The 21884-nt window shown below is 41.4% G+C and overlaps 1 protein-coding gene across 4 annotated transcripts in view; it reads right to left on the minus strand.

The window, feature by feature from the left end:
- CTBP1 (C-terminal binding protein 1) overlaps nucleotides 1-21884 on the minus strand; it is a 59831-nt gene that overhangs the window by 14447 nt on the left and 23500 nt on the right. For all 4 annotated transcript variants that reach the window (XM_034416199.3, XM_034416190.2, XM_087895612.1 and 1 more), the window contains 2 exons: nucleotides 13464-13618; nucleotides 850-994 (listed from right to left, as the gene is read on the minus strand). In XM_034416199.3, the coding sequence (XP_034272090.2) occupies nucleotides 850-994; nucleotides 13464-13618 (300 nt within the window). The remainder of the gene's footprint in view (nucleotides 1-849; nucleotides 995-13463; nucleotides 13619-21884) is intronic.

The following is a 21884-nucleotide window of genomic DNA, read 5'->3' on the forward strand; positions in this document are numbered from 1 at the left end:
AAATTTAAGGGTGTATAAACAGACTTTATAATCTTTCAGTGGATAAAAGCAGATCAGTTCTCATCTAAAATAAACCTTTGGGTGCTTTCCAGATTTGGCATATACCGTATTTTTCGGAGTATAAGACGCATCTTAGTTTTTGGGGAGGAAAATAAGAAAAAAGCTGATTGGTGGGTGGATCGGCCTCCCGGAATACCCCCCATCAGCTGTTCCCAGAGGTGAATTTTAGCAACAGGTTCCTTGGTTGTGAGCTCTGTGCCTTGCTTTTTTTTTCTGCCTCTGAAACTTCTGAAACTCCCTTTCAGAAAAAAACTTTTTTTCCTGCCTCTGACGGCCTCCGAAACAGAGATTCAGAAAAAAAGCCTCTGAAGCTCTGTTTGGGGGCTTCTTTTCTGAAGCTTCGTTTCTATTGCTTTTTTTCAGCCTCTGAAACCTCCGTTTGAGAAGCCAGGTGGGGCTACATTCCGAGTATAAAACGCCCCCCAGATTTTCACCCTCTTTTTTTTGGGAAAAAGGTGCATCTTATACTCTGAAAAATACGGTAGTTCACATTTTATGCATGTGTGAAAATACAAGCTGGGCTTCCATTCTGCCATATTCTCATTATCTTGCTATCAATATTTTCATCAGCCGTGGTCACCCAGTGATCTCCAGAACATGGTTTCTGGGCCCCTGGAACCAAACCCTCTTTTCCTCCAGACTTATGGTTTCATTCTCCGGGAAAGCTAGAACAGACCCCTTCAAATAGGGAAAGCCACCTTCCAAACTATTGCAAGATTGGTCTTGCTATTTTAACGCCCCAACTTGGTTAACAGTCGCTGCTTTTAAAGACAAGGATGGACATAATACCTAGGTCACCAGCAGATTTGATATCGATGTTATCAAAACCACTTCCAATTCGAACAATTATTCGAAGTGCTTTAAATTTCTCCAAGTCCTCACGGGTTAAAGTGATGGTGTGATACATCAGGGCCCCCACAGCTTCATTCAGTACCTGCAAAACAAAGAGAGATACAGTCATTTTCCCTACAAGGAAAAAATAAACTATGTTCCAGTACTAAGCCTTCCCTGCTGCTGAGCTGAAATACTTGCCATCCATCCATCCATCCATCCATCCACTATGTCTTTATCTATCCATGTTACCATCCATCCATTCATCCATCCATCTATTCATCCATCCATCCATCCACTATGTCTTTATCCATCCATGTTACCATCCATCCATTCATCCATCCATCCACTGTCTTTATCTATCCATGTTATCCATCTATCTATCCATCCATCCATCCATCCACTATGTGGATTAAAAACATGGCTGTTCAAATTGCCCAGCCTGGACTGATGGGGTTTGGATTATTTTAATATGTTTTATATGTGTTTGATATGTATTTTAACATGTTTTATCTGGTTTGATTTTAATTGTTGTGAGCCGCCCTGAGTCCTATGGAGATAGGGCGGCATACAAATCAAATCAAATCAAATCAATCAATAAATAATAATAATAATAACAATGTCTTTATCTATCCATGTTACCATCCATCCATCCATCCATCAACTGTCTTTATCTATCCATGTTATCCATCTACCCAGCACCATATAGTGACTAGACAGTGGGTCGAGAGAGAGAGAGAGAGAGAGAGATGATGGATGAACAACATGGATAGATAAGGACGTAGTGGATGGATGGATGGATGGATATCCTTATCTATCCACCTTATCCATCCATCATCTCTCTCTCTCTCTATCTCGACCCACTGTCTAGTCACTATATGGTGCTTTTCTGGATTCAGCTGGTTTCGCTTCTTCAAATAAGCAGGGTGACCATAAGAAGAACTACAGAAAGAAGGCAGGACATGGAGAAGTTTGACTCTGAACATCTTGTAATACCGATCAATTGTTATGCATGGGGGATAAATTTTAGCGAAGTATGACTAAGAATCTGAACAAGTCGCAGGCTGCATGATTAAACAAACAGAGAATATAAATATAGTTATAGAGATGCACAGTGGGAATTTCAACGGAAAAAGGGGGGATGACATTTACTTTGAATGTTATATTCAGAGAAAATTGGCATAAGATGTTTTATCCTCAGCATATTTCCTGTAGTCCTTTACTTCTAAAATGAAACTCTTTTTCTTCAACTTCTTGGAAATATAAGAAGCCGCCGGATTTTATTTCATATGTGATGGCAAATAGAGTAAAGCTCAAAATATTGGAAAATGGAATGAATTTTGAAAGTTAAAATCCCAGGGCAATAACCCTCCAAGATATTTTTTAAATTAAATTTTACCATGCCTTACATCCCTTCCAAATATACTGAACTGGTATTGTGTAAGTCAGCAGCTGCAAAGAATTATATGCCTTTTATCGGAAAAGACGTTTGAGTCCTTCTAGGGAAGAACAGCTAACTAAGTTGTGCCTCCATGTCTTTTTTTTTTTTTTAAAAAAACCACTTTATTTTTAAAAAGTAAACCTGACACGGAATTTAATTTTAAATGAAAACCATACCTATTGTACACAACAATCTTTTATCCAGAATTTGGGTTTCAGAGTTCATTTTTAAACTTCTTGTACAATTTACACTACTGGCGGTATACATTACTTACTGCTTATAATATTCTTTTAATGATTACAATAATGTTAACAAGAATTTCTTTAGTTTGAAGCTTAACATGCATACATGGATTTTGACTAGAAAATAGATATGAAATATCTCATAGGTTTCTAATGCTGCTTTAAATCTATTTGCTTCATGGTTTTTCAAACTTGCTAGTAGATAGCAAGTAATAGTACCACTTTATATTGCTCTAGTGAGGCCACACGTGGAATATTGTGTCTAATTCTGGTCACCATGACACAAAAAGTGTGCTGAGACCCTAGAAAGTGTGCAGAGAAGAGCAACAAAGATGATTAGAGGTCTGGAGGCTAACAGGACTAGGTATGTCTAGCCTAATGAAGAGAAGGCTTGGAGGAGACATGAGAGGCCATCTTCCAATACTTGAGGGGCCGTCACAGAGAAGAGGGGATCAATTTATTCCATTTAAGTTTTTAAGAAGAGATTGGACATCCATTTGTCTGAAATAGTATAGGGTTTTTTGCCTGAGCAGGGGGTTGGACTAGAAGACCTCCAAGGTCCCTTCCAACTCTAATTCTATTCTCTAAAGAACCTGAAGGCAGGACAAAAGCAATGAGTGGAAGCTCATCAGATGGAGATTCAACCTGGAAATAAAAGTAAAGACGATACAAGAGAGAAAAGAAAAGAAACAAAAGAAATGGCATCAGTCAGAAATGCTGAGAACCTAAGATGGAATCTAAATAGAGTTAGAACATAGAATAATAGGGTTGGAAGGGGCCTTGGAGGCCTTCTAGTCCAACCCCCTGCTAAAGCAGGACTCCCTATGCCATTTCACACAAATGGCTGTCTAGCCTCTTCTTAAAAACCTCCAGTGATGGAGCACCCACAACTTCTGGTGGCAAGCTGTTCCACTGGTTAATATTCCTCATTGTTAGGAAGTTTCTCCTTAATTCCAGGTTGCTTCTCTCCTTGGTTAGTTTCCCTCCATTGCTTCTTGTCCTGCTTTCACTGGAGGTCTTGAAGAAAAGATTGGATTAGCAATCCGTATTGGTCAGGGGGTTGGAGGTCTCTTCCAGCCCTACGATTCCAAGTTAACTCTAAGACCACTGGTTGAATGCTTCATTAGACAATCAAACCTAAGTAAATCTCACAAATGTTGGTTCCTCTAAATGGATTCTCTATAATACATACAGTACTTTCTTGGTTTTTGCAACGTTAAGATCTGAAAATATTCTGTTGCATCCTACAACCTAGCAATCAAATTAGTATTTCTTATCCACTGACATTAATTCAGGTTTTCAGTCACATCCTTTCCCCATGAAAGCACTCATACATTCATTCTCTGACCATCAATATTACCCCAAACATTCCTTGTATATTCATTATCCATAAATATATTACACACCCACTCCATATAACACATTTATATTTTAATATTTTGCTGGTTACACAATCAGCACCTGCTGCCTTACTATTTTTCATCATCTTCACAGCGTTTATTAATTCTTTTCATCACTTTATTTTTTCCTTGGGCAGAATATTTATATCTTTCGTTTTCATTCTTTTCTTCGACCCTTCAATATCCTTCCAATGCAAACCTTTTAATATATTCCTTCACTCCATTTTCACCCCAGATCATATCATGTATCCTTCTTAATTTTTAACTCCATTCCTGCCTTCATCTTCTCATCCTCTTAAAGCCATTCATTCTCCTCAAAATAATCCTGCATCCCCTCTACTTATTTTAATCCTCCCTCTTCTTTGCAATTATCATTTCTCTATACATGTTACACAACATCTTCCTTTCAATCTTGGTTTTTTTTATTATTATTATTGCAGCAAACTTCACTCACGTGCATTTTTTTATCTGCAGCCTTTTGTGTCTCCATTCCACCCTACATATTTTTTTCATTTTCTTCATTAACAACTTTTCACTGGCAGTCTAACACAATTATTTTCACCCCAGTTTCCACATTCTTTTTCCATTCATTCAGGGGAAGATTAATCTATCTTCTAGCTCTTTTTCTGAATAAGATTCATACTTTCCCTCCCTGCTATTATTTTACTTTCAGTTTAGTTTCTTTCTCTTCTTCTCCCCAGATCTGTTCCCCTCCCTCCCCAAGACTACTCTTGACACTACCAAAATATATCTATGGAGATTCTCAGTCATCCGGGTCATGGATGTCCCAAAAGTGTTTTTCAAGAGGCCACTGGACTTTCTGTTTTTTCGTGAAGAGGTTTCACTTCTCATCCAAGAAGCTTCTTCAGTTCTGACTAACAGTTTCATTCTTCAGTCAGAAATGAAGAAGCTTCTTGGATGAGAAGTGAAACGTCTTCAAGGAAAAACAAAGATCAGTCCAGTTGCCTCTTGAAAAAGCACCTTTGGGACTACCAAAATATAGTTTATCCCAAATTCAAACCCTCTCCTGGGTTTAGCATCCTTCACCGATCATCTCTCTCTTTCATATTAAAACAAATCAGTCAAGATTTTTTATTCTATCTGCAGCGATGAACTGACTTTTGCTTAAAAGACATATTCAGAACAGATTTCCTCAGCCGATACAATCAGCGTTCTCATTCTCTCCAAGTGTCCCCGTTCCATTTTCTGTATTCTCATCTCATTCCCAGCCATCCGTTCACATCGTTTAAATGAATCATCCTGCCCCTAAATTGCATTCATTCGGCATACGGCTCAATTTCCCTCCCAAAGTCATTCCTAAGTTCTTCCACAATTTAAGTTCGCTGAAGCATAACATGCAACTATCACCAAGCTTCGCATCCCTACCTGCCATAATCCTGATGACACCAAATGACACTTTCTAACATATATTTCATCCTTTTCATTCGGGAATTAAAATTACTCCTTCCTTGCTCTCTGCCTATATTCACCAACTCCACTCTACAAAATCAGCTGTCTCTGCAGCACAATCTCCTTGTTTAAGGGCAAAGCTGTAAAATACAGCATCTTCCTTAAAAATGCCAGACACGGAAATTTGAGGCAAAGTTTTAAAATAATAATAATGAAAAAAACCTTCCTCCAAACTTTGTGGCTTATTACATTAGAAAGACTAGGAAAAAAAAATATAACTGCCCCAAGGAAAGCCCTCGTATTGTTGTTTAAATAAAAGGTAGAAGATAAAATTTGACAGTTTTACTGTTTGCAAATGCAGAAAGCAAAGCGAAGAAGAATTCTGATACACAAAGATAGAGAAGAAAGAAAAGCTTTTTAAACCTCTTTTATTAATGGAAGGTTTGACATAATGGTTTTCACAAATCCAGCAATGAATATGCTTTATATACCCCGTTTGCAGGATCATTAAATTGTTTGCTTAGCGTGCTGTTATTATTCTAAAGCCCAATTATTCACTTTTGATCATTTTATTTTTATAAACAGGTGTAGCCACCTAATTGTTTTCTTTTCAAAGCATGTATTATAATATATACTGTAGTAGATTGAATGTATTATTTTGGAAACCACTTTTGGAATTTTTGCTTGAGAAAGATTAAAAATGAAGTTTCATTTTTAGGATTGGATGACTAGATCTGTTCTTATAGAAATATTGTGTGTTTTCGTTTTTGCTATTAGGCATGTATACTGCATTTTTAATGTTTAAGTTTAAAGTTAGAGTAAGAGGACATTTTGTTATATAATTCTAACGCTATTATATTTTTGACGTTTAGGTTTAAACTTAAGACTATAAGGTCATTTTGTTATATAATTCTAATGCTACTTTGATTATCTAATATTTTATATATGACTTTTTTGTGCTTTTAATTCAGAGTAAGAGGTTATTTCTACTATATATATATATTTGTATCTGTACTTTAGAAAATCAGGAGTCTTTTTTTTTTTTTTTTGGTCATTTTTAACTTTTTCCCCTTTTTGATTCCCTTTTCTCTAAATTTTCCCCTTTTTGTTATTTTGCATTCTCTCTCCCTCTGAAACTTAATAAAGTTGAGTATTATTACCATACGGTACACAGAGACATATATCTCTGTGTGATATTAATATAGTCATTTGATATTCTTTTATAACCCCTGTATGCTCTCTGAAAATGCTGTGCAAACAGTAACACACTAACCAATAGTTTATATTCCCAAAGTAGAAACCAACACATCCCAAAGGTGCTTTTTCAGGAGGTAACTGAACTTTGTTTTTTCTTTTGAAGACATTTCGCTTCTCATCCGAGAAGCTTCTTCAGCTCTGACAGGATAGTAGGGAATGGAAGGATTTATATTCCTTGCAGACAGCTGTTCATTTGCATTTTGCAAATCTAATTAATTATCCTTTGGGATAACCATGACCGGGATGAGTGAGAATCTCTACAGACTTCTAGAAACCAACATCAATTTATTTAGGAGATTATCGACAATCAAGGCAGGACCCCATTCAGTGATATTTTGAGTTTACAAAACTCAAAATGTTCTGGCTCTAAATTGTAATTGGTTCTCTGTTCACTTCTTGGCCTGTTGGCTAAGACCAAGCGTGTTATCGGTACCGCCGAATGTTTCATCTTCTAAACAAAACAGATGTTTTGCTTCTGGCTACTCTGGGTAGCAACTTCACATCTGGTGTGTCCTTTGAGGCGAAGTGGTTTTTCTTCTCTTGAATGTCCCTGTCTGGGAAAAGTAGAAGATAGAGGACCAAGGTGCCTCTTCTGCTATTAATTTTAGTGGTTCAGGTGGTCTGCAGAGCTTTAGAACAAAACAGCTGGCATTTTGGAAAAGGCATCCTGGGTGTCTCATTGTTCTCCTACTCATAATGTTTATGGAGTGTCTCTGTCATCCAGGTCATGGTTGTCCCAAAGGTGCTTTTTCAAAAGGCAACTGGACTTTGTTTTTCCTAGAAGACGTTTCCCTTCTCCTCCAAGAAGCATCTTCAGTTGAGGAGGAAGAGGGGAAGGGGAAGTGAGGACGAGGAGAAGAGGAGGAGGAGGAGGAGGAGGAGGAGGAGGAGGAGGAGGAGAAGGAGAAGGAGAAGGAGAAGGAGAAGGAGAAGGAGAAGGAGAAGAAGAAGAAGAAGAAGAAGAAGAAGAAGAAGAAGAAGAAGAAGAAGAAGAAGAAGAAGAAGAAGAAGAAGAAGAAGAAGAAGAAGAAGAAAAAAAGAAGAAGAAGTAGTGAAGAAGTTTCTTGGATGAAAAGCAAAATGTTTTCAAGGAAAAACAAAGTCCAGTTGCCTTCTGATAAAATATCTTTGGGTCCTACTCATTATGTTGTCGTCTAATTGTCCTAGAAGGTTACTTGCTGGGTGTTTCTCTGTTGTGCAAGGCTCTTAGGAGAAGTAATATTTATTTACTTATTTAAGCAATTTGGCGCCCCCTTCTCCCCAACTTCCTCTCCTCAAGGTGGGACATGTTGTGGGTCCAAATTATTTGGGAAATACATCAAGTAAGAGCTGGGAAATGGGCCTTCTCTGTGGTGGCTCCCTCCCTTTGGAACATCGTTCCCCAAAGATACGACTGGTCCCCAGCCTTGAACAGGTGAGGTGACCAAGGCATGAGTGACCATATGAAGGACCTCCCAGTCCAGCAAAGAGGGAAACATGTACCCTGTTTCCCCGAAAATAAGACATCCCCTGATAATAAGGCCAATCGGGCTTTTGAGCGCATGCGCTAAAATAAGCCTCCCCCAAAAATATTTAAACACAGAGCTTGAAATCAGGTAAGACAGCAAAAGGAGCCCCATCTTGCTCCATGTGCCCCAAAATAATAAGACCTCCCCGAAAATAAGGCCAAGTGCTTATTTGGGGGTTCAAAAAAAATAAGACAGGGTCTTATTTTTGGGAAAACAAGTACACTACAGGAATCCTGTGCAAAAGACTTCATAACTGTGTGTGAGCATGTACTTATGCTTAGCACGCTATCAATATAGTGCTGTAAAATCCTAATTTAACAGGCTTCACTTTTGCAGACCAAAGGCAAAATCTGCCTGTGTGCCACATGCTTTTGCACACTTGCTCTTTTACAAGGATAAATTGCGTAAAATATCCCTGTGCAAAATACCATTTCCTTTTCGTCTTTTTGGCATAAAATAAGTAAAATAGACAGGAGTCAAATCTCATTTGGATTTAACAGACATTCTCTTTTAACGGACACCCCTTCTGCCCAAGGGTCCGTTAAATCAAGAGCAGTCCCTGCACAATTTCTAAAAAAAATCTTCCATAATTTAATTTATCACATAATGACGGCCTTTGTAGGTTTGTTTGGCTGTCTGAACCTGGACTCTTGTCGTCTCCAACTACAATAGTGCATTTGAAAGACCAGAGAGAGTCGTTGATTGGTTGGCCTGCTTATTTTTGGTCGGGGTGTGTGTGTTTTTTTGGCCATTATCCTGGCCTTGTCGTGTATCTTTCCCTCTGTGGAGAATTCAGAATGCATTTAAAAATGCAAAACATTCCACCAGTTTGACTGCTGATCTTAGGTGTGCGTATGTACTCTGTCCGTGCCCTTGTGCCCCGCTCAGGCACTCCACAGTGTGTTGTGTTGCGAAGGCAGGTCTACGTTGGCTAGTTAGACCTGTTTGCTGCAGCCCTCCTCTTCCCGCAGCACAAGAAGAAAAGTTGTGTTTTGCTGAGCAACATTGCGTGCATGACTCATCGGGATTCTTTTGTTCTGGGTGCTGCCGTGGAGGTAGATTTCCTTTTGGGAGATGAATGCAGGAAGGGATTGTCCCCCTGGGCTTCTCAGGGTGGAAGCAACTCCTTCAGTTGGGGTTTATTTTTATTTTTTTTTTGTTTTTGTGCTAATGTTTCCGTTTTATAAGGCAGGAACTGAAATTGCCATTATTTAAATCTACCTTTGGCAGCAAACCCGTTGCAGGTTGCCCAAAAAAAAGTGGGGGGTGGGGGAGAAAATAAATTTGCATGTCAAGCTTGAAAATACTGTGGTGGAAGAAGAGGCGCCGTGTTTCTGACAATATGCAAAATTTGTGGTGTGTGTGTGCATGCACACACATGCACACACACGCACACACACATATATATGTATATGTATATACTGTACATGGATATGTGTGCCTCCAGAAGTTGTGGATGCTCCAACACTGGAAATTTTTAAGAAGATGTTGGATAACCATTTTTCTGAAATGGTGTAGGGTTTCCTGCCTAAGCAGGGGGCTGGACTAGAAGACCTCCAAGGTCCCTTCCAACTCTGTTATTCTACTCTACTCTACTCTACTCTACTCTACTCTACTCTACTCTACTCTACTCTACACACTACACTACACACTACACTACACTACACTACACTTCACTACATTCTATTCTATTCTATTCTATATTCTCTTCTCTACTCTACTCTACTCTACTCTACTCTACTCTATTCTTATATATAAGAATATTTGTAGCTCAGGTTTGAAATGAGGGGTCCTTGATGCCATCTGATCTTGCTTGTTTTCTTGCAAATGTTTCCTTACCTGACTAGGTAATATCATCAGTGCTAGCTAGTTAGGGTAATGAAATGTCTGCAAGAAAACAAGCAAGTTCAGAGAGCACCAAGGACCCTATAATAGATATATTCCTTGACTTAATATCACAATTGAGCCTGAAATGAAAGAGGAAATTTAAGAGACATAATGTTAGCTGGGAAATACAGCTAACTCAAGAGATCCACAGGATTCTTCTGGAAACAGACTAATGAATGTGATAATGGAGAAAAGGGATGGGTTGATATTAGGTAGACATTAGTCAATCCTCCCAGATCAGGAAATGTCATTTCCTTGAGATTAAACTCATGTCACCCGGTAGCTAATTCTCTAATTTTATTCACAGTTGAATACAGAATAGAATAACAGGATGACAGAGTTGGAAAAGGGACCATGGAGGTCTTCTAGTCCAACCCCTTGCTCAAGCAGGATACCCTAGAGCAGAGGTCTTCAAACTTGGCAGCTTTAAGGCTTGTGGACTTCAACTCCCAGAATTCTCCAGCCAGCTGGCTGGAGAATTCTGGGAGTTGAAGTCCACAAGCCTTAAAGCTGCCAAGTTTGAAGACCTCTGCCCTAGAGTCTATTTCAGACAAACAGTTGTCCAGTCTCTTCTTTAAAACCCACAACTTCTGGAGGCAATACAGCTTGTTCATCTTGATTTTCCTCAACGTACAACTCAGAATTTGCACTGTCAGTGAGAGATATCCCTGGCACAGCTCTTGAAATGGCCTTACGTATCATTTTTCTCCAGATACTGATTTAAAAATCCTGGACAGAATTTGCCTGCGTAGGTCTCATCCCAAACAAGATAAGAAGAGATGAACATGTCCCCTCGTTCCTACCTCTTCTTGCAGAAAGGCAAAAACTGGCACGGGATACCCTCCCGAACAAAAATTAGATCTTCAAAATATCTGAAGTCGAGTGTGACCTTTGTTTCAGGCTGTAAATATCTAAAAGAGCTTTTGACGAGAGGGAATTTCAATCAAAGTGATCCTGCCAAATGCTTCCGACTCTTCAGAAGCACACTTCTCTTTATTAGGGGAAATAAGTTTGACATTTCTCCAGAAAAAGGTCAGCCACGAACAATTTACAAAAATGACATACATTTCTTTAGAGAGAAAAATGCACCTTTCTAGGAAGACTTCGCTGTAGCTCTTGCTAGAAGTCCAACCACGGGGGTAGGCTGGAGAAGGAGCTGCAACTAAGTGGTTCCATGTTTTTCAACTTGGACAATCTTTTAAGATGTGTGGACTTCAACTCCCAGAATTCCACCCATCCTGGCTAGGGAATTGTGGGAATTGAAGTCTAAACATCTTAAAGGTCCCAAGGTTGAGATACATTGAAGTAGTCTAATCCAGGGGCCTCCAAGCTTGGCAACTTTAAGACGTGTGGACTTCAACTCCCAGAGTTAAGGAGTTGAAGTCCACACGTCTTAAAGTTTCTAAGGTTGGAGTCCCCTGGTCTAATCTAGCTCTTTGACATGAACCAACTTCTTTGAAAAATCCATAAATATGTTCTGTAAAATGTATTCGACAAGCTCCTGGGTTCAAAAACATTGTTTACCAGACATACCCAAGGACAATCACAACCCTTCCTAATCTGATGGGCATCTCCCTTCCTTAACAAAGATAATTTATAGAATGCTGCTGATGGCAGCTGTGTCACGTGGTACAAATGCCTTGTCTTATTCTTAGTAATTTCTACAATGGTTCTGTCGGTTAATATCCCATAAATTATTAACTAGGAAGGAAGGAAGGAGGCCACAGCAAACCACTTCTGAACAACCTGGCCAAGAAAACTGTAGGGAGTTCTCCAGGGAATCTGAGAATCGGACACGATGGAAGGGAAGAATTTTTTTTTAGCATAATCAACACACAGATAACGTGTGGGAGGCACAACATTAGAGATCAGCATGTCTTAAACCTATTTTCCAATTATTATTTTTTTACTCATTGCTATTAAACCATTTAAGATCCCATTTTCCTTTGGCTGATTGGGCTTCCCCAGTTACAGGCATTCCTCGACCTACGACCACAATCGAGCCCAAACTTTCTGCTGCTAAGCGAAACAGTTGTTAAGTGAGGTTTTTGCTGCCATTTTACAAGCCTTCTTGCCACATTTGTTAAGTGAATCACCGAAGTCGTAAAGTCAGAAACACGGTTGTTAAGGGAATCTGTTGTCCCCACTGACTTGGTCAGAAGGTCACAAAACGGGATCCCGCGACCCTGGGATGCCGCAACCGACATAAGTACATGCCAGTTGCCAAGCCTCTGAATTTGGATCACGCGACCCCCAGTGGGGAATGCTGCAACGGTCGTCAAATATGGAAAACGGTCATAAGTCAGGTTTTTTTCCGGCACCATTGGAAGGATCACTAAACAAACTGTTGTAGGTCGAGGACTCCCTGTGGAAAACTAGCTTGGATAGTCAAAATTGTTCTGCTACAATAGAAGACACTTGGAAATTGCCATTCATAATTAGGGATTATTTTTCCCCGGACGGAGCAAACTCATTATCCAGGGAAGAAGATGTTAGCCATCTTCAAAAACAGACCGAGTTTTTCCCAAAGCAGGCAGGGTAGTTTTATAGGAAACCAGGTTACTCTGGAGTAGACCAGTGGTGCATGGCTACCGGTTCTCCCCGGTTCTTGCAAACCGGTAGTGGAAATTTTGAGTAGTTCAGAGAACCGGTAAATACCACCTCTGCCTGGCCCTGCCCCCAATCTATTCGCTGCGTCCCGACTCCCAGCTGATCGGCTAGAAGGGAAAAAAAATCAGGGCTCACTTGACAAAGAAGAGAGAAAAAAACAAGACACCGTCGCTTTAAATTGAGAAGCGAAGAAGCCTCCCAACTGATCGGCTAGAACCGATCCGCTCCTTGTAAACCGCTCGGTGGTGGTAGATTGGCAATTGAGGCCAAGCTGCCTGAAAGCGGTTTCCGATGCTCTCGGTGGTGGCAGAGCAGCAAAAAACTGTTTAAAGCAGTGTTTCTCAACCTTGGAAGCTTGAAGATGGGTGGACTTCAACTCCCAGAATCCCCCAGCCAGCAGCGCTGGCTGGGGGATTCTGGGAGTTGAAGTCCACCCATCTTCAAGCTTCCAAGGTTGAGAAACACTATGCGCTCCAAAAACAAATGGGTAGACCGGTACAGCTCTGCAAGCACTTAAAAACCTGGTAGACCAGTACCTCCTAAATCCTAAAGAATTATTTATCACATGACCATCAAACCACGCCCACAAAATAAGCCACGCCCACATAACCGGTAGTAAAAATTTTAGAACCCACCCCTGGGAGTAAACCCCCCCGCCTTCTATCGAGGGACGAAAAATCGCACAATCCTTGCATTTCGTTTCAGAAACTCCTTCCTCAGGGTTGAAAAAACCCGAATCCTCACCTGAGTCAAAACAAAAGTCCTGGGTGCAGGTGGAAAGACATTTCGTGTGTTTAGCAGGAGTTTCCAGATTTACCTTTTCGTGAATCTCCTGGGTGGACTGAGCGTCACAGAAGGCCACGGTGGCCACGTCCTTCAGGATCGGCATCTCTACCGTACAGTCCCGGCCATCCAGCAATGCAACCAGGGGACGCGGGTGCATGGGACCGTTCATGATCGGAGGTCGAATGCCTGAGATTTAAAAAGGAAAAGAAGAAAGACATTTTAACAGAATCACGGAGTTGGAAGGGACCTCGGAGGTCTTCTAGTCCAGCCCTCTGCTCAAGCAGGAGGCCTGATACTATTTCAGACACATGGCTGTCCAGTCTCTTCTTAAAAAACTCCAGTGTTGGAGCACCTACAACTTCTGAAGACAAGGAGCCTGGATAGCTCAACAGACAGAAGCACTGTAATTTAACACCAGCTGCCTGCAATTAAAGTAAGATCGAATCTCGCCAGGCTCAAGGTTGACTCAGCCTTCCATCCTTTCTAAGGTAGGTAAAATGAGGACCCGGTTTGTGGGGGCAATAAGCTGACTTTGCATAAAATATACAAAAGGATGAAGGCTATTGCTTAACGCATTGTAAGCCGCCCTGAGTCTCCGGAGAAGGGCGGCATATAAATCAAATTAAAAAAAAAAAAGTCATTCCACTGATCAATTGCTCTCACGGTTAGAAAAATTCTCCTTATTTCCAGGTTGAATCTCTCCTTGGTCAGTTTCCATCCATTATTCGTTGTTTGGCCTTCAGGTGCCTTGGAAAACAGCTTGACCCCCTTCCTCCTCTCTGGGGCAGCCCCTCAAGTATTGGAAGATGCTCTCCTGCCTCCCCTGGTCCTTCTGTTCATCAAACTAGACATACCCAGTTCCTGCAACCGTTCATGTGCTTTAGATTCCAATCCCTTAATCATCCTTGTTCCCCTTCTCTGTACATCTTGTTTTTATTTGTTTTTATTAATTTTATTTTATTTACATTCAGTTCAATTGGAAAATGGGATAACGTATCTTAGGGAGAATATTCAGACAATATATATAAGGAGAATACAACCAGAATGATAAGGGAAATCCTAAATTGAACTGTTTGGTGAATTTTGGTGCCATCCTGGTAGAAAACAGAGACGCCAGAAATGCCTCCCAGATCATAAAGAGGCTAAAAACAGACGCATTACAAGAAAATGTATTGAGGATTCTCTCACATTGTTCTGATGAGAAAGCCATTTGCAACAGACCACATCCTGTTTGCCTGCAGACAGAATAGGCAGACCACCGAAATTACAGTTTTCAAAAGAATCACAACTGGGGAGCCTCACGTAACAGCAGTGACATCCACAATTGCAACAAAGCAGAGAAACACAATTTCCAGCATCTGCCCTGCATCGAGCCATGTTGGAAAGGAAGGGCTAAAGCTTTGCACAAGTCCTATTCCTCCCCGCTTTTCATTTAAACCCCCTGCCTTTTCTCAAGTTTGCACGTAATCCTGAGAAAAGGTACGGCTGCTTTAAAAAACAAACAAACCTCATGAGGTTCTTTTGAAAGCAGCCGCAACTTTGGTGAAGCCGCTTTAATGAGCAGCAAAGAGGTGCTCTATTCACGGGACGTTTGAATCGACTCTTCCAAGTTGTTTTCAAAACTTACCCAGCCCCACAACTTCGGTTAGGAATGGTGGGGTTAAACCAGGCAAGATGGCAACCATGGCATTACACAACCGAGGCCTCTTACTCCTTGAGTATTTGTCAACTTTGATCATAATTCCCATAGCTGCCATCCTGGCCCATTAGTATACACTAAGATACTGTAAATCTTAATTCTAAATATCTTTGTTTTAGTAGCAGCACTGCAGAAATAGCTCTGTGGTTAAAAAAGAGACACACACACAGAGACACACAACAATTAACTGGCCAGCCCCAGGCCAAGCTAAGAAAATCAGAGTGACAGATGGGGTGTGCTAATTGCTAATTATGTTAAGAGGGTTAAAGCCCAGGGAGCAACAGCAGAACCAGAGAAATATAAGATCCCGATCAAAGGGTGATAGAATCCTAGGGCTGGGGGGGGAACCTGGAGGTCTTCTAGTCCAGCCCTCTGCTCAAGGCAGGAGTCCTTAAACCATCCCGGACAAATGATTGTCTAATCTTTTCTTGAAAACCTCCAGTGATGGAGGAGCACCCACAACTCTGGGGGGCAAATTCATTAAGGCCAGATATACCTCATTCCCTTTAGCCAGCCAACATATGTTTCAGCCTCCAGTCCCCTTATCATCTTGCTTGCTCTTCTCTGCACTCCTTCTAGGGCCGTGATGGCGAACCTATGGCACGCGTGCCACCTGTGGCACGCAGAGCCGTATCAGTGGGCAAGCGAGGATAACCCTAGCTGAGCTCCAGCACTGGCCAGCTGGTTTTTGGGCCTTCTGGGTCCACCGGAAGTTAGGAAACAAGCCATTTCTGGCCTCCGGGGTCGGTTGGGGAAGGCTGTTTTTGCCCTCCCCAGGCTCCTAGAAAGACTCTGGAGCCTGGGGAGGGTAAGAAACGGGCCCACTGTGCCATCATGTGCCAAAAGCAGGGGGAGCGCAGAGGGGGGCTATCGCATGTGCGGGGGACGGGGCGTGTTGAATTATGGGTGTGGCCACGCAAGCGTGCAACACCCCCCCCGTGCGACCCCCGCTTTTGGCACGCGACGGCAAAAAGGTTAGCCATCACTGTTCTAGGGTCTTCTAGAGACTTTTTTTAATATTGTGGTGACCAAAACTGGACACCATATTCTAAATGGGGCCTCTCCACTGCAGTATAAAGCGATATGATCACTTCTCATGATCTTGATGCTGTCCCTCTGTGGATGCAGCCTGGGATTGCATGGGCCTTTTCGGCAGCTGCAGCACCCGCCTGGTTCACACGCTTAAGTGGTTGTTCACTAGGATTCTCAGATCCCTCATACAGGCACTATTGTTGAGCCAGGTGCTACTTCTTCTATACCTGGGCATCTGGTTTTTCCCTGCCTAAAGGCAGGGCCTTGCTTTTCTCACCACTAAACTGCATCTTATTGGATAGAACGACAGTGAGAACAATTAATCAGTGGAACAGCTGGCCACCAGAAGTTGTGAGTGCTCCAACACTGGAGGATTTTAAGAAGAGATTGGACAACTATTTCTCTGAAGTGGTACAGGGTTTCCTGCTTGAGCAAGGGGTTGGACTAGAAGACCTCCAAGGTCCCTTCCAGTTCTGTTATTCTATTATTCTAGATAGATCATCATCAACAAAGTAGGATCCTGGACCACACAGATAGCAATAGTCATGTTCAAGCCATCATGTTCAGGTGGACATCTAGAATGTACAGCATCATCGACCAAGTTTAGAAGTCCTCGTGTTCTTCCAATGAATGCCAGAAAGGGGACCTTATTTGATGAATATGCCCACGGGGACTCTATATATATATATATATAATCTGTCAATCAAGGTCACAATTGAAGACGGTGGTCGATCAGAGTCAAGACTGAGAAGCAGTGCAGGATTAATGGTGTTCAGTCTTTTCAGATTCAGGATAGACTTCAAAACACAGCTTTAACTTCCTATATTGTTCATGCACTGCGTGTCAGCTCCTGTCTCAAAGGGGCTTTTTCCAGAGGCCACTGGACTTTCTGGTTTTTCTTTGAAGACGTTTCGCTTCTCATCCAAGAAGCTTCTTCAGCTTTGGCTGGATGATGGTGAAATGGAAGGATTTATAAAGAGCTGAAGAAGCTGAAAAAAACCAAGAAAGTCCAGTTACCTCTTGAAAAAAGCACCTTTGGGACCACCCTGAATGGATGACTGGGAACCTTCATAGACGTGTCAGCTATTAAACACCAGTTCTGCCTTTCTGATCCTCTCCCAACCCCAGATTTTGCTACTCTTTTCTCCAATCTTTGTTTCTTTTCTGCTTACGACATTCTCTTCCCCAAGAACTGGAGCCCCATCGTTGATGAATCGTTGGCCAAAAACTGAAGGTAGAACTACTGGACCATGGGTTGAGGGAAAAGAAAACCACTGGGCACTCTGTCCATCGTAATAAACTTGATCTGATCCCTTCTTCTGTTCTATCAGCTCAGATCTCTTAATCGGCATCAAACAACCATCCAGACTCATCCTGGTGACCACAGATGAGTCATCGTCCCTGGGGTGGCCAAAGGGATCAGGAGGCACTTATAGGATCTGGCTGCCAGCTCCTCTTCCGTCAGATTTGCAAAGAGCCCCTTGCTGATGGCGATACGAATCACCTCCCATTAAAGGAAGCATCTCAGCGTTCACCAACGGGAAGCAAGCTGGCCTTTCTCTTTCGGCTTTCTGAGCTCAGGGGGTCCTCCATGTATGACCACAATGGAGCCTAACACTTCCGTTGCTAAACGAGACGTTGGTTCCGTGAGTTTTGCCCCATTTCAGGACTATTCTTGCCACCCATGGTTAAGTGAAGCACTGCGGTTGTTAAATCAGTAACACGGGCGTTAAGCGAATCTGCCTTCCCCATTGGATTTTGATGGTTAAGAGATCGCAAAAGGGGAACACGTGTCCTCAGGACACTGTGACCGTCACAAATGTGACTCAGTTGCCAAATGTCTCAATTTTCATCAGCTGACCAGGGGGATGTTACGATGGTCCTAAGTCACTTTTTTTAATGCCATAGTAACTTCAAACGGTCACTATATGAATGTCATAAGTTGAAGACTACATACATAACTAATATAGGTAGTCCTTGACTTACAACAGTTCATTTAGTGACCATTCGAAGTCACGACAGTACTGAAAAAAGTGACTTATGACGGTTTTTCACACTTACAACCATTGCAACATTCCTGTGGTCATGTGAGCAAAATTCAGATGCTTGGAAACCAACTCATATTTATGACGGTCACAGTGTCCTGGGGTCCTATGATCCCCTTTTCTGACAAGCAAGGTAAAAGGGGGAAGCCAGATTCCCTTAACAACCGGGTTACTAACCAAACAACTGCGGTGATTCACTTAAGAACGGTGGCAGAAAAAGTCATAAAATGGGCAAAACTCACTTAACAAATGTTTCACTTAGCAGCAGAAATGTTGGGTTCAATTGTGGTCGTAAGCCGAGAACTATTAGTACATCCAATCTAGAAGAGTCTCTAATCTCTAGTTAGCCATCCAGAGTCACTTGCCAGAGTTGAGCGCCTATAGAAGTTGAATAAATAAATAATAACTAAATGACCCAGTTTCCTGCATTCACACACACAAAAAGGAACCCTGGTCAGATTAGCACGGCCCTCAAAAATGTTTCCCTGATAAAAAACCCCAATCTTCTTATTTTCAACAAAACAGTGTGTAAGATTTAAGATAAATATGTTTTGTTTTATGTTTGTTTGTTTTATTAAATTTGTATACCGCCCTACTCCTGAAGGACTCAGGCACAGAATAAAATACAGAAATACAAAAGTTAGAAACAATTTAAAACCAAATTAAATAATTTAGCCCAAGACAATTAAAAATCCCAATAATTTAAAACAAATTAAAATTTCAGTTTAAAAATTTAAAAGAAAGGGGAGAAAATTAGGCCAGGCCGGCTTGCTGGAATAGGAGGGTCTTAAAAGTGCGCAGATCCGGGATCCTCCGTATCTCCGGGGGGAGCTCGTTCCAGATAGTGGGTGCCCCCCACAGAGAAGGCCCTCCCCCTGGGGGCCGCCAGTCGACACTGCTTGGCTGACGGCACCCGGAGGAGACCCTCTCTATGAGAGCGTACCGGCCGGTGGGAGGCTGTTTGTGGTAGTAGGCGGTCCCGTAAATATGCCCCTTAGCTATAACTGCAAATTAAATCAATACACATTTCGACAAGCATTTGATTATAACCTAAGTTTGGTTAAAAAGAGTTGCAATTCCAGGAACTCCTACCAATCTGATCCTTCTTAAACTGGATTTTAGTTCCAAAGTCATCAATTGCACTTTTCAACTATTTACAGACTCCATTCCTGGGAGACAACCTGCCTTTGAGCCTCCTTCTTTGTACATTTTAACTTTTTGTTCAGCCTCCTAAACTTTTTAAATGTCTTATTCACTGCAGTCTCTCTTTCTTGGACAAATGCAATTTTGTTTTCTTTAAAAATAAAACCCACAAAAAATACAGAAAGCAACATTAAGGTTTGAAAAAAAATGCAAAAGATGGGAAATTCACATTTGTTAAGTCCTCACTGATTCTTGTCAGAGCCAGGCTGCCATCTCCCATTAACGTCCTGCTGGCTTCAGTTGATCTTGAAGGTAAATAATAAATACTGATATATCAAATATGTCAACCATTTTGTTGTCCCTGATGCCTAGGAATAAATTAACACTTATCAGTGGCTGTGGAAGAGTTACAAAATGCTGGAACAAAAACTCTACAAATGTCTTTAAAAATGCCCTGCAGGCCGTTGTACAAAGAGTAGGTTTGGCTAGTCTAAAGAAAAGAAGAATTAGGGGTAACATGATAGCTGTCTTTCAATATTTGAGGGGCTGCCACAAAGAAGAGGGGGTTAAGCTATTCTCCAAAGCACCCAGAAGGCAAGACAAGAAGCAATGGGTGGAAACTCATCAAGGAGAGAAGCAACCTAGAACTAAGGAGGAATTTCCTAATATTGAGAACAATTAACCAGTGGAACAACTTGCCACTAGAAGTTTTTATCCCATTTGACTGGGATGATATAGAATCTGCTGCTTGAGCAAAGGCTGGACAGAAGACCTCCAAAGTCCCTTCCAGCTCTATTCTATTCTTTAAACAGAACAGCGCTAGAGGCTAAGTCTTCTTGAGAACATACTCAACAATCAACTCAGCAGAACTGGGAAGTGATTATTGCAACGAGGGCATTAAGTATATATCACTTGAAGTTATAAGCTTTATGGATTTAGTGGGACCTCAAAACAATGACAAAGAACCTTCAGCTATCCCAAAGACATAGATAGTATCATAGGGCTGGAAGGGACCGTGGAGGTCTTCTAGTCCAACCCTCTGGCCAAGATAGGACAAATGGCTATCCCATCTTTTCTTCAAGACCTCCCGCAATGGAGCACCCATGACTCTGGGAGGACCACACACAAACATCACAATACGTCACAAACTTTCTAAAATGTAGCTTAGGGCAGGGGTCTCCAACCTTGGCAACTTTAAAGCCTGGAGGACTTCAACTCCCAGAATTTGCCAGCCAGCTTTGCTTAAAGTTGCCAAGGTTGGAGACCCCTGGCTGACGGGACTTAGTCCCCTGATGCTTAACACGTGCCAAGACTAACATTTGACCTTAACAACTACAGCTGTTATGTTACGATCCGCTGAGAAACCTTAATTTTGAATGTGCAACGTTTAGGGAATCTTAAGTTTAAGCCTTTCATGTTTTCCAAATATATTTTAAATTATTTCTCTAACAATTCTACAGAGATAAAAGCCATGATTCTACAGACAACTCTTGAAGGCAGAGATAGCGCTGCTCTTGTCATTTATCCTGGATCGCCTCCTCTGCCTTGATAAAGGCTATTAATTTGGGCGAATCTCTTGTCCACGCCAGGTATTTTTCAAACTATTTTTTTACTATTAACCGTTGAACACGATTCCGAATTGAAACCTCTTTCTTGCCTTGAAGATTCTGCAATTTTTCATTCATTTGATAAAAGGAAATGGCTCGGCAAATTATTTTAAACCCACGCATCGGGAAATCAGGATTGATTAATGCTCTCAAGAGCCCTTTTTATAGAGATGAACTAGGCCAAAATATCATCAGATATATTAACATCTGTCAGCCAGCAATAAAACAGCTGTCAATTTTAACTCTGAAATGATGTCTATTTTCCTGTATCGATGTCAACATGCAAGGTAACGTTTTGGTGTTTTTAATTGATTACCAGGATAGGTAGGTATAATCCCTTAAGTTCAACCAAGAGATTAAGGGAAGGTATATCCAGTTCCCCTGGTAAGTCATAGCATTGCAAACCATCCATCGAAAAAGGATATTATCTTCTGCTAATTTACCAAGTGGGAAAATAAATAAACCGGACTTCCCAAATACAGATACAAAATTACAGCATCCTTTACAGAATTATTATTCTTCATAATACAACATATAATTGCAAGAACGGTTTAGGAGTCTGTAGTAATTTGTCGTGTTTTAAAAACGCAACGCTCGTTATATAAGTAGGCCTCGCCTCACAACAGTTCGTTTAGTGACCAAAGTTACAACGCCATTGAGAAAAAGAGGTTCGTGACCATTTTTTCACACTTACGACCGCTGCAGTCTTCCCTTGGTCATGTGATCAAAACTCAAAAGGCTTGGCAACTGGCATGTACTTATGACGGTTGCAGTGTCCCGGGGTCACCTTCGGACAAGCCAAGTCAATGGGGGAATCCAGATTCACTTAATAACCGTGTTGCTAAATTAGCAGCTGCAGCGATTCACTTAACAACTATGACAGGAAAAGCCGTAAAAGGGGGCAAAACTCACTTAACCAATGTCTC

Source organism: Pantherophis guttatus, chromosome 5 (assembly GCF_059756535.1).
Source record: "Pantherophis guttatus breed Tessera chromosome 5, ASM5975653v1, whole genome shotgun sequence".
Taxonomy (NCBI): Eukaryota; Metazoa; Chordata; class Lepidosauria; order Squamata; family Colubridae; genus Pantherophis; species Pantherophis guttatus.